This window comes from Epinephelus moara, chromosome 6 (genome assembly GCF_006386435.1).
Source record: "Epinephelus moara isolate mb chromosome 6, YSFRI_EMoa_1.0, whole genome shotgun sequence".
Lineage (NCBI taxonomy): Eukaryota > Metazoa > Chordata > Actinopteri > Perciformes > Serranidae > Epinephelus > Epinephelus moara.
Genome location: NC_065511.1, coordinates 15,778,473 through 15,790,001, shown reverse-complemented (window position 1 = coordinate 15,790,001; position 11,529 = coordinate 15,778,473). Strand labels below are relative to the sequence as shown.

The 11,529-nt window shown below is 41.9% G+C and overlaps 2 protein-coding genes across 4 annotated transcripts; one reads left to right on the top strand and one right to left on the bottom strand.

The window, feature by feature from the left end:
• Nucleotides 1-1,741: 1,741 nt before the first annotated feature.
• On the top strand, nt 1,742-5,859 carry echdc1 (enoyl CoA hydratase domain containing 1). Of its 2 annotated transcripts, none has more exons than XM_050046414.1 (7): nt 1,742-1,795; nt 3,134-3,199; nt 3,884-4,059; nt 4,337-4,479; nt 4,689-4,741; nt 4,884-4,964; nt 5,066-5,859. In XM_050046414.1, the coding sequence occupies exons 2-7, from the start codon at nt 3,135-3,137 to the stop codon at nt 5,481-5,483; spliced, it is 936 nt and encodes a 311-aa protein (XP_049902371.1). In that variant the 5' UTR covers nt 1,742-1,795; nt 3,134; the 3' UTR covers nt 5,484-5,859. The 2 variants fall into 2 exon arrangements, with proteins under 2 accessions (XP_049902371.1, XP_049902372.1); XM_050046415.1 differs by having other exon boundaries at nt 1,771-1,790.
• Nucleotides 5,860-7,378: 1,519 nt separating this feature from the next.
• Nucleotides 7,379-11,523, bottom strand: LOC126391367 (E3 ubiquitin-protein ligase rnf146-like). 2 transcript variants are annotated; one of them, XM_050046076.1, is made up of 3 exons: nt 11,382-11,523; nt 10,628-10,690; nt 7,379-10,256 (listed from the first exon to the last, which is right to left on the bottom strand). In XM_050046076.1, exon 3 carries the CDS (start codon nt 10,242-10,244, stop codon nt 9,084-9,086), a length of 1,161 nt encoding a protein of 386 aa, XP_049902033.1. In that variant the 5' UTR covers nt 10,245-10,256; nt 10,628-10,690; nt 11,382-11,523; the 3' UTR covers nt 7,379-9,083. The 2 variants fall into 2 exon arrangements, with proteins under 2 accessions (XP_049902033.1, XP_049902034.1); XM_050046077.1 differs by lacking the exon at nt 11,382-11,523 and adding an exon at nt 11,230-11,340.
• Between the last annotated feature and the right edge of the window lie 6 nt (nt 11,524-11,529).

Sequence of the window (11,529 nt, the reverse complement as noted above, 5' to 3'; positions counted from 1 at the left end):
ACTTTTGAGTCTATTGCAGTCTTGGATGTGGTACACTGTATCCTTGTTAATGACCTTTGATGTTTGCAGGACAGTCATGAATGATTTCGGTTCCACAAAGCCAGAATAATCATTATATTTGATTGGTCATTATACGCACAATATATGATCAGATCTAATACAATGGTGCCTCTATGCTTTAGATAGCTAATCCAAGTAAATGATTGCGCTTTAAAGAGAATCTGCAAAATATCTAGCACAAGTGATTACTTTGAATGTAATTGTGGAACAAAGTCGTTCCAAAGTTAAAATTTTGTACAGATGTTGGATGGTTATTGTATGTGACTACAGTACAACACATTTGATTTAGCGTCTCTCTCTGGAATCCTCAGTGTTTGTTTTAACAGATACAGTATGTTCAGGGCTGTGAATAGCGGTAGAGGATGTGTGGATAGAAGTGAAGGATTTATGCTCCCAGTAACCACAGATCAGACCACAGGACAGGAAGTGTCTCAGCCTCCCTCTGTTCTGGCACATTTTCTTTCCTTTTCCTGCACATCTCTTGGACTTTGTATCATCCTCTTGTTCTTGTTTGTTTATCCCTGTTTGTCTCACTGTCTGAACGCCCTGACTTCTTACTCTCACTCACTGAACATTACACTTATCTCCTTTCTTACCGTCCATCTGTCTCCTGTACACACAGATAAAACTGTGCAAATCTTGTGCAAAGACCTCAGTGTTTACACAAATGCTTGGGTTATACTCAGACAAACAATTTTGTCTACGCCTATAAGTCCGTGGTAGTTTATGTCTGTCTGTGTTTGCAGATTGCTGTGATCCCAGAGGAATTCACACTTTGGACTGGCCTCCAGAAAGGTGGTAATCCCTCTTGGGATGATATTACATATTTCTGAGGAGTTGGACAAGGCCTTTCCTCAAAGATGGGTTGCATCCTCTATGGATGTTTTTAATGGCAAAAGATCAAGGCTAAAACACAATATTTCCCTTAAAATCAACAGTTGAACTAAATGTTGCTAAATCCCACTCCAAACCTCAGTTTTGATATTGGTCCAAACCCATCATTTAATATCTTTGAAAAGAATACCTTTTATGTTTATCACTGACTTGTGAAGATGTATTCAGTCTGAGTTGTTTGACTTGGCCCCACATGAAACCAAATCTCAGAGCAGGTTTTTGTTTGACAAGAAGTTGACACGATGTTAGACTCAAAAGTTCACACCAATACCTTTAAGATTCAGCCAGCCCACTGGTGTCAAGAAATATGTTTTGGTGCTTGAATCAAACAAAACCTGCTATTTTACAACACAGTAATGAGAACTTCAGTTGACAGTATATTAATATAACTGTTAGCTTCCTTTGCCAGTGCTGTATTATAACTCACAGGTCTTATTAAAAGTCCTCTGTCAGTACTACTGAATAAGGACATGTCTTCAGAGCCAGTTCCTCAGTATTCTGTGTTTACAGATTTGTGACAGATGGAGTGCAGATCCCTCTGTGTAGTGCTTTGGCCAATGATGAATAATACTACAGCTCATGTTGAACAATAAATTATAGCTTGAGTGTTGTGTAAAATATTCCAATATCACAACCACATAATTAATGGATATGTTTGTATGCAATAGGCGATTAGGTCTGTGCACAAATGAATCCCAAATAACATGCAGTGCATGGCGGTATTATTCCGCCCCCATGTGGGGAAGTTGAGAAACTACATTTGTGTGTTGCCATCATCTCGAGCTCCAGTTTCCAGGGGGACGGATTTCAGGGTAACACCACACGACTGTCAATAAGTAAGGTTGGTGCTTGCATTTCTGTCGATAAACGGCTCGTAATTCTTACAGTGCCATGTTGAAAACATTTTACGAAACGTATTTATTTGCTCCGCTGCTTTATGTATGCGTATATTACGTGTTAAAGCAACAAAGGGACAGTTAAACCTCGTATGACATTCATTTGCCAGATAACATTCAATGTCTCATAAGGTTTACTGCAAGACGAGACACTGTAAAACAATTCAAAACTTTAATGCGTCACTTGTGCTTCCGTGTTGCTGAGGTTTCATCCAGAAAAAGTATTAAGATACTGCCGTGTGTTTTCCATTTAAAATTAATGTAACGTTATAGCACCAAAGTAAGCTAAATATTAGACTTAATGTATGTATCTGGTTGTCTTTAACAGCATTCGTTTTTGCCTGTTTTGAATTTGACTGTTAAAGTACCTTTCCAAAATGTCAGAGGCCAATGTAGCAGCTTTCTATGTTAAGTGCTAAAGTATCTACAGTTTATGAAGTGTAACATACCTGTGGTTATTATCTAAGGATATATTCTTCTTTTTAGATCTACTTTTCCCAAATTTCCATTTATATCTAATAATTTTTCCTCCAACTGCTGTCAAAAAGCACATTTCTTGTTTGTGTGTGCATTGTGGCTAAAACACCCACACAGCTGTTTTTGTCAGGCTGAAGTTGGTTGGAGTTATGCTGGGAATTAGGTGATGTCACAGATTGTGTGTTTACAGGCCTAATTACGCAACATAAGTGGAAACACCTGTGTAAAGTGGCTTTATAGTAATTCCCTTTTTACAGCATACATACCTACACAAGCACCTGCTGCAGTTAGCACATAGTTAGAAGTAAGAACTTGTTTATGAAACACAAGCTGTTTATCCTAAAGCTTTTGTGAACTATCAAATACATCACAGTAGCAATTAAAATGATTATAGATGGCTGAATTCCATTTAGCTCCTTCAGTTTCCTGGTATTGTGTACAATATGTGCACTGGCTCACTGTCACACTGGGACACGTACACAACAGAACCATTGTTGAAGGTTTCAGTCACATCTGTGCTTTTCTTACAATCACAAGTCAAATTGTCTGCTGTGAAAAAAGGGCTATTAAAGTACAAAGTCTGTCATAGGTCATAGGGATTCATTTGATTTGGATGATCATGCTAAAAAACAACTAGCTGCTGCTGTTCTTTCTGTCAAGAGGGTATCTAGGAAATACTCCCCGTCCTCAAACTTTTGCTTCCCATATATGTGCCCACCACCTTTTTAATAAAGTAATATATCTGAAGTCATGGAGGTAAAAATGAACATTTTCTCCCACATTTCCCCGTCTCTGTGCTGCTGCAGGATGGTGCTGTGTGCAGTGAGGCGACAACTCTTGAAGAGAGGCAGCAGTTGTGGAGACTGGGCCGGGTAAGGGAGTCTAGCCAGCATTGTTTATCACCATGCTGGTGAGGGTAAATAAAGTCATAAATAAAGTGACATCGAGTTGAACCCACATTATTTGTCCACAAATCACAAACAGAGACAAGTCTAACAACCCAGAATGCATTTCTGAGGTGCTGAGGTTGGTGAAATGCCAATCTATGAAAGTAGTAACTTCTCTGATTCTGACTCATTGTAGTTATGAGTCAGAATGAGAGATTGTTCATTCTTATGTGTTACGAGTTTGTTTGTGTGGCTCGGTACCAAGCCTCCTTCAGGCGGATTTACAGAGAGGAGGTAAGGGGGTGTATTAAAACATTCATCCTCCGCCTGTTTGTGAGTGCAAGCATTTACTTTGAGTCCTGAGCAACGCCTGCCTGGGTTTCACTCGGCAGTTTTGCATACCATTTGTTTAGACTACAATCACACATATGCATATTCAGTCAGATTTGAATTAATTTATCATTTAGCTTAAAGCAACATCTGACCATGTAAAGAGACAGAGTACATCCATATGCTGTCAAAACCTGCTTGTTAAAACTACTGGTAACGTACTATCACTGTATCTGGTGTAGCAGTAAAATGATTCCTCCATTTTAAACAGCCCCTGTCTTTAACCCTTGCTGCAATTGATTGGATTTTAATAAGCATTTTACATTTTGTTCCTCAAAGGCTGCTGCAGAGATGGAGCAGGGGTTGTGCGTATGCCAGCGTCCATAGCTTCAACCAGGAGGAGATCAGAGAGAAGCTGCGGGCCTTTCCTGGAGGCTCCATTGATCTGCTCAAACAGGAGTCTGGCATCGCTGTGCTGACCATCAACTACCCCTCCCGCATGAATGCCTTCTCTGGTGAGATGACTGTACATTTCACACTGAATATTTTCAGATTGATTAGTGCAGAGTTGGTATTCTCAGGATGAAACTCATTTGCACATAATCAGTTTCAAGATCCAAGACCTTTATTTGTAACCAAGGAGCGATTGGTTTAGCCGCAGTAGCAGCGATTGGAGGTGTTGATGCTACCGATATTTTACAGAGTTGAGCAGTGAAATGGCAGAGAGTTGTACACAAACATAAGCAAATTACACTGCAGCCCAATTTATTTAGAGTTTTTCCCTCCTCCTAGGCAGTATGATGTTGGATCTGGAGGAGAAGGTGAGCCAGCTGGAGAGTTGGACAGACGGTAAAGGCCTCATTGTTCAGGGTGCTGCTGGAACTTTCTGCTCTGGATCGGACCTCAACGCTGTCAGGGCCATATCTAACCCACAGGTAGCAAAGCAAGGACATTCTTTGTTTCAGTGAGATAATTTACATGGTGATCATTTTCGAGATATGGTGTTTATATTCTCAAACACATAAACAGAACACTCCAAAAACCCAACCATAAAACATTTATTAATATCCATGTATATGCACTCAATGTCTCTTGGATGTGTACTTGTGGCAGATCTCTATATGATGTTTCTTTTGCCTTGTAGGATGGGATGAAGATGTGTATGTTCATGCAGAATGCTCTCACAAGACTTCTCAGGTAAGGGCTCTCATTTTCCTCTCGACTACTTTGTTTGCGCAGACTAAAACAGCAGCAACCATTCTGAGCTTAAAGGACTTGGAGGTTATGTGTTATGTAATGTGCACTACAGTATGCTGACAGAATAGTTTTCTCAGTGCAGGCTGCCTCTGATCTCTCTTGCTCTGGTGGAGGGGAGAGCGCTGGGAGGAGGTGCAGAGCTCACCACTGCCTGCGATTTCAGGTTATGTTACTCAAATGCATAAAAGAAAACTCAGTTACACCATCATCTTTCATCCAAATGTTTGCTAATAATCTAACTTGTCTGTCATCTCCCTCTCCTAGGTTAATGGCATCTGGCAGTGTGATCCAGTTTGTCCATAAACACATGGGCCTGGTCCCAGGCTGGGGAGGAGCTGCGCGACTCGTCCGCATCGTCGGAAGCCAGAATGCACTGAAGTTGCTTGGTGGTGCTCTTAAAGTGGATCCCGAACTTGGCCTGCAGATCGGACTGGCAGATGGAGTCCTGGAGTTCCCCCAGGCAGAGGAGGGTGCAGAGACTCTCAGACAGCAGGCTGAAAACTGGCTCACTCACTATACAAAAGGGCCTGCCCCGGTGATCCAGGCTGTGAAGAAGGTCGTGTTGTCAGGGAGAGAGCTCCCTCTGTCAGAGGCGCTGAGGACTGAGAAGGATGTATTTGGGACGGTGTGGGGCGGTCCGGCTAACCTGCAGGCTCTGGCCAGCAAGTCCAAACACAGATGAGGGTCTGCGAGACTGAGACATTGTTAGAAAGTCCTGTCCAGGTCAAATATATGTGGAAGAGAACTGCTAAAGACTGACATTGATAAACATAGTGAGTTCTATGGTGTGCTGAAGACATTAACAAGAACCTGAATGTGTTGTGTCTAAAATGTGGACTCTGGGAATGCAGAGACAATGATAATGAAAGGGTCTCTGTCTTTGTAAGGACTATGAACTTCACATTTTAATAAATCAGCTGTGTCATTGATAAGAGATCACCAATAGTCATATACTGTAATGGTTGCAATGTATTTTGTTTGCTATCTCTCTATGCGACATACCTACTTGTCACATGAGTAGGAGCTGTGACTCAAATATATAAACAGTGACACCGATAGTGTGCATTTTTGTTCATTTATTGCAAACATAGCTCTGTGGGAAAATATGAAATGAGGGCAGTGCTTGTGGGGATGAAAACTGAATGAACACCATACATAAAAACTCCCCTGTTCCTTTGTGGTTACATTTTAGAGATTGAACTCTGCAGCCTCTTGTTTACAACTAAACATTTATGAGATGTATTAGCTGACCTGAGGAATGATTTTGTTTCATTAATACTCTGGAGACTAATCCTGTATGGAGGCTAATTTTGTTTTATTGTAACCCCCCAACTTAAGTAACACATAACACGTGCTTTGTGATTCTATGGATATTATAGTATTGAATATTTTTAGTATGGATGAAAACAAGGACTTAAAGAACTCAATTCCCCATGTTTTTAATCCCTTCTGTCCCTATCAGTCAAGCAAATGAACTCCAGCTCCCCTGAAAATGTGATTATGGTAATGATTAGATCATGCCAGGCTGAGTCTAAGTGAAGCAGGCAGATAGCGGCAGCATACAGATACTGATGAGATGTAACAAGCATGAGGCATCAGCAGCTGTCTGCATGATTGAGAGTAATGCTGCTGCACTTCTGTCCTCTTTACCTCAGTTTTGTAGGTTAGTTCAACTAATCCGTCAAATTCCTTTGTGCTCATGGCGTGTCACTGTGGCCTTGATCACTCCCATTCTCTCTGTTTATGTTCTATTGGGAGATTCTTAGCTGCAGGTGAGAGCATTATTAGGCTAATTTTCCGTACTCTGCATGGCTCTTATCTGTGCATGAGGAAAGATGCTGGAGCACAGGGCCAAATTAAACACTGAAAATATGCATACTGATTTTTTTGTGTGAGGTTTGGCACCAATTTGTAACTCATTTCTCATTTCCTATTTAAAATTAGCCCATAAGGCAAATGAGGCATCGCAAAAGCACAACAGCGCACAGACTGAAATGTCAAGAACAGGACAGATCCCTGGAGGATGCCAGGCCTTTATCTCCTGTTCTCCTTCCAGAGGTCATGTTTCCTGGCCAGACACCCAGCTGGTGTGCCAATAGCTGCCGTGGTCAGAATACCAAACATCTACAAGGTGAGTGAGGGAAAGTCGGGAGCTGGCCTCATTATGAGATACAGCACATAAACACTTTTTTATATGGTCTCTAGTGACAGAAAAACACACTGCTGCATAATGTGGACATAGTAAACAATGTTTTTTGTGACAACTATTCAGATCATGTATTTATAGCTACTTGAGGAAACCTCAGTTATCTCTACAATGAGCTCTGTTTGTCCATGTGCTAAATCTAAATCATTTTGGATGCTTTGTTACATAAAGAATAGTGTGTTGAATACATCAGCCCTGCATCTCAGGGTAAAAATATTTTTCCCCCTCTACAAAAATCTCTTGAGGTGGTGGTGTGGAGAAAATGGGGCGAAATCTTACAATAGCCCCATTGATAGTCATACTTATGTAACAGTCTAGATATATTTTAAAATATAGCGAATATATTAATAATCACAGACAAGCACAAAATGTTCATCTTTTTAGGATGATGAAATGACACAATTTATTCTTAAATTACAAACCATGTAACAAAAAAAAGTTGCCAAGCAAAAACTGTTACACAAACTTTATTCATTAGAATGTAAAGTCTAAGACTGAGCTGATGATGTAAGCATGTCAGAAATATAAAAATAACCTAACTTGAAATCTCTGCAGGATGGCCAATAGCACGGTCTTGTTCTCTTACTGCCTCAGACATCATACATAAAGAGGATTTACAACCATAAGAAACGCAAAAAACAAAACAAAACAAACACAAATTAAAAACATTTACTCAACTCAATCTGGAAAAAAATATCACTTCTCATCATCCTGCCAACCAGTAGTGTTAAAATAACTCTCTCTTCAAACATGCACAAATCACAAAGCTTTAGAAACACACCAATTGAGAATACTTTAGTCAGGGACATGAGGAATACTAATGAGGCTACAGAGGCCTCGGCAGCTTTAAAAGGAAAACACTGATACTTCACATTAAAATGCCAATTACTTAAAGCTGGGAAAGCTTAAAAGAAATTTCGATATGTACTTCTAATATGCACATTTATTTAAAAAGAGGATTTGTAATCGCTATAGGTTTTAGAAGATGTAAGCTAATTACAATCAAATCAAAGACAAATCATCTGCAGGTAGCTGTATAATCCTGTAGGCTCCTGAGTTACAATATTGTAGCATATTAAGAGTGAAATTTAAATACTCACACTGCTTAACAATGATGTACTTCTCAGTTTCCTTTCTTTATCTAGATAACAACCTAAAGATCTTCTTCAAACTACGATCTGCTCTGAAACGTAACACTTTTCGAAAAGTTATCGGTTAAATTTCAGAATTTTTAAGGAAAGGCTTCATAATCAGTTAAATCTGAAGTGAGGAAATCATTTAGGTAGGGTGAATGTTGGGAACATTATCAAGGATTAAATTCTTTGCAAGAGTAGTCAAATGACCTGAGCACTAACAAGCTCATTTCTGCGTGCTATGTTAGCGGAGAGAGTTAAAGTGTAGATGATTAGAATGCAGCGGTTTATGATAATGATAATGACACAGTTCCATTTCCAAGAGTAACATCCCCACGTGTGCTTTCTCCCTCGAACGTCACAGATCTGGCTCCCAGAAACCCTCTAGGTATTAGCATAATCAATTTGAACACGAGAATACAGAGGATAGGCAGAAGCAGGTTGGCGAGTCCTTTTTGACCTTTTAACTTTCACTTTTCTGCAACCAAATGGCAAAACAGTGAGCAGACTGCTGTCAGCTACACACCACAATAAGTCTGCTACACCTACCTCACATGATGTGCTGGGTAGACAATTATGAGATGTCACGGCTCACAACAACATGCTGTATCTGTCTGACTCATTTTCAAGCTGTACCTCCTGTCTCATTGCTAGCACGCTCAGTGCTGGAACATAAAACCCAGCATTACTTCTACTGGCTGGATATGTACAAACAAATCACACAGATACATGCAGATCATTGTGAGCCAAACAGAAGCACCAAATTTGATTGCTAGATTTGAGTTGTTTGCCTAAAAATACGGAGTATGTTATGCTTAATTTCACTTTTACCCAGCAATCCACCCACGTCTGATCCGTGACAGAGTGAACGACAGCATACAGCGAGGAATAAATTAATGAAGTGGAACATAGCCATTTAGTGATGATGGTGTCATTTATGACTTCACACTTCAGTCACTGTACACTGGCCATCAGGCATTCTGGACCTTCCACTGCTACTGGATGAAGAAGGGGGAGAGGCGGACTCTGCACCAGGAGGGGCTCTGTCCTCTGGATTCAGTCTTTGCCTTCTTGGCCTACCCTCCCAAGGCTCCACATGCTCTCCATCTCCTCCCTCCTCTTCTTCATCCTCCTCTTCCTCATCATCACTCCAGTCTCCGGAGCCAGACTCGTCCACAGAGGTATGAGGGTCAGAGGACCTGGAGGGTGAGGCCTCCTCTTCGTCATCTTCTTCCTCTCCTTCCCCAGCCTCAGACCTCTCATGAGAAGGTGTGGGCCTGGGGCTGATTTGCAGCTGGGAGAGAGCATCCTCCAGAGTGGGGCTGCTGCTGCTGCCAGGCTGACCACCGAGAGAGGTGGGAGGTCTGGCAGCGGCTGGAGGGGCTGTAACAGTAGAGGGGATACCTGTAACCTGCTGCTGTACACCTGCTACTGTGGTGTCAGCCCCATCAGCAGAGTTTTCTCGACCAGTCGCCCCAATGGCCCCAGTAACACCCTCAGTATCCAAACGCAGTCCTGCCACTCCCTTCTTGGGGATATCCAAAACGTCTCTCTTCATCTTGCGTCTACGACCGTGCTCATTGCGCCTGTACTGCACCATGTTCTCCAAGTCGGCTACATACAAAAAACCAGCAATCAACATCTCAGCTGTTTTCTTGCCCTTGGAGAAAGCGTCCTCCAGCTCACGGCTGGTCCGCTCATCATACTGCCACCAACCGTTACGGCCCTCATAATACCAGGCGTGATCACTTGCTGCCCCGCCCCGCCCTCCCGCCGATGCTTTCAGCTCCTCCGGAGAGAGAAGTGTAGGCCTTTCAAGGAAGTCATCCGGTACTTCCTGTCTGCAGAGAGCACAGCGTTTGCTCTGCCAGGACGCTCCCTTCACACACAGGAAACAGAAGACGTGATGGCACGGCAGTTGGACTGGGTGGACGCAGCTCTGCAGACAGATGGCACACTCCGGTACAGACAGGGCTGGGGATGAGTTGCTGGAGCCAGAACACGAGGAGTCTGCACTGTTCCCACTTCCACCACCGCTGTTGCTGCCTTTCTTACTGGATGGAAGCGAGCTAACAGAGTGGTCTACCTCCCCACAACTAGCCATCCTTAGGAAGTACTGAGGAAAGGGGACAATTGTAGATAATGGTTATACTGAGCATGTTAGGATTATTATTTACACTACTGTCAGTACTATTCATTCTGAAAAAGAGAAATCTGTATTCAAGATTATTATTATTATTGTTAGTGTTTTTGGGTCCACAACTGATCACAAAATTCTAGTGAGATATATCCGCTGCAGTGAAGCACATTTTATTTTGTTACTGGTCTCGATCACATTCAACATTCAACTGCAGGTCACTGTCACTAAATAGCAAACAGTCCGGAGATGACGTCATACCCTGAATCAAAATAAATATTGTGCTAGTATAATCTATAAACCATCTGTAGCCTCAAACAATGCTGACAGACATGCTTTTTGATACTTACTGGAAGTACCCTTAATGCTGATGTATCATGAGGAGAGCTGATGGACCTTCAACGTTCCACTGCCTAAAGGAAAACAGCAGTCAGTGAATATGTTTTCAGACTGTCCTGAAGTGCAATTTTGGCAAAAAAATATACAATATCAAGCTATTCCTCGTGTAAACTACATGTTAGAACCGCACCTTACATGACAAACAATGCACTTTAGCCTGATGTTAAAACGGATTAGCTACTAGTAAGCGTTAATTCACTTAGCTATGACAGAAATGCAACTTAAGTCTGTGGAACAAAAGGCTGCTCTGTTAGCAGACTACAAGCGGTGAACTGTGTCCGCTAACTGTTATGCGTTTGTGCTAACCCAGCTGGCTTAACTTATGACAGCGCTAGTGATGAACACAGCTAACGTTACTCGACTGAAATCAACAGCTAACGATCTAACATTCCCAATAAATGGTGACAACCTATAAGCAAACTAGTTTAGCTAACGTTAGATACATAGCCGAAGCTAAAAGGCAAGCCGTTGGTTGTAACCGTTACAAGTGCAAACACAAGTAAAACAGTACTGAGGAATCTCTCGACAGGCAAAGCAATCATAACAATAAGACCTGTTGTAGCTAACGGTGGCTAGGCTGATGGCAGCACTCTGACTCCAGCAAATAGACGGAGTTCGTCCGACGGCGCTAGCTTATTTTAGCAGGGCGACACAGACAGCAAGGAGAAGCGTTTTCTCCCGACATAGACAGCGGAGGTATCCTACCGTTAGATGTTGCTGTGTTGGTCTGGTGTGCGGTTACAAGTCGTGTAACGGCACTAATTTCTAATGCTAATTTACCGACTTCCACTGTTAACTGGCTTTGTTTTCCTCTGAAAAAGGAGCTGAGATAAAGACGACGACGTAACAATAC

What these genes read in the sequence shown, in the direction of transcription:
- echdc1 (XM_050046414.1), top strand. Translation starts at nt 3,135, where the DNA reads ATGGTGCTGTGTGCAGTGAGGCGACAACTCTTGAAGAGAGGCAGCAGT. An exon ending in CCGCATGAATGCCTTCTCTG is followed by an intron (nt 4,060 to 4,336) that starts GTGAGATGACTG and finishes CCCTCCTCCTAG; the next exon opens with GCAGTATGATGTTGGATCTG. An exon ending in GGGCCATATCTAACCCACAG is followed by an intron (nt 4,480 to 4,688) that starts GTAGCAAAGCAA and finishes TTTGCCTTGTAG; the next exon opens with GATGGGATGAAGATGTGTAT.
- LOC126391367 (XM_050046076.1), bottom strand. Translation starts at nt 10,244, where the DNA reads ATGGCTAGTTGTGGGGAGGTAGACCACTCTGTTAGCTCGCTTCCATCC.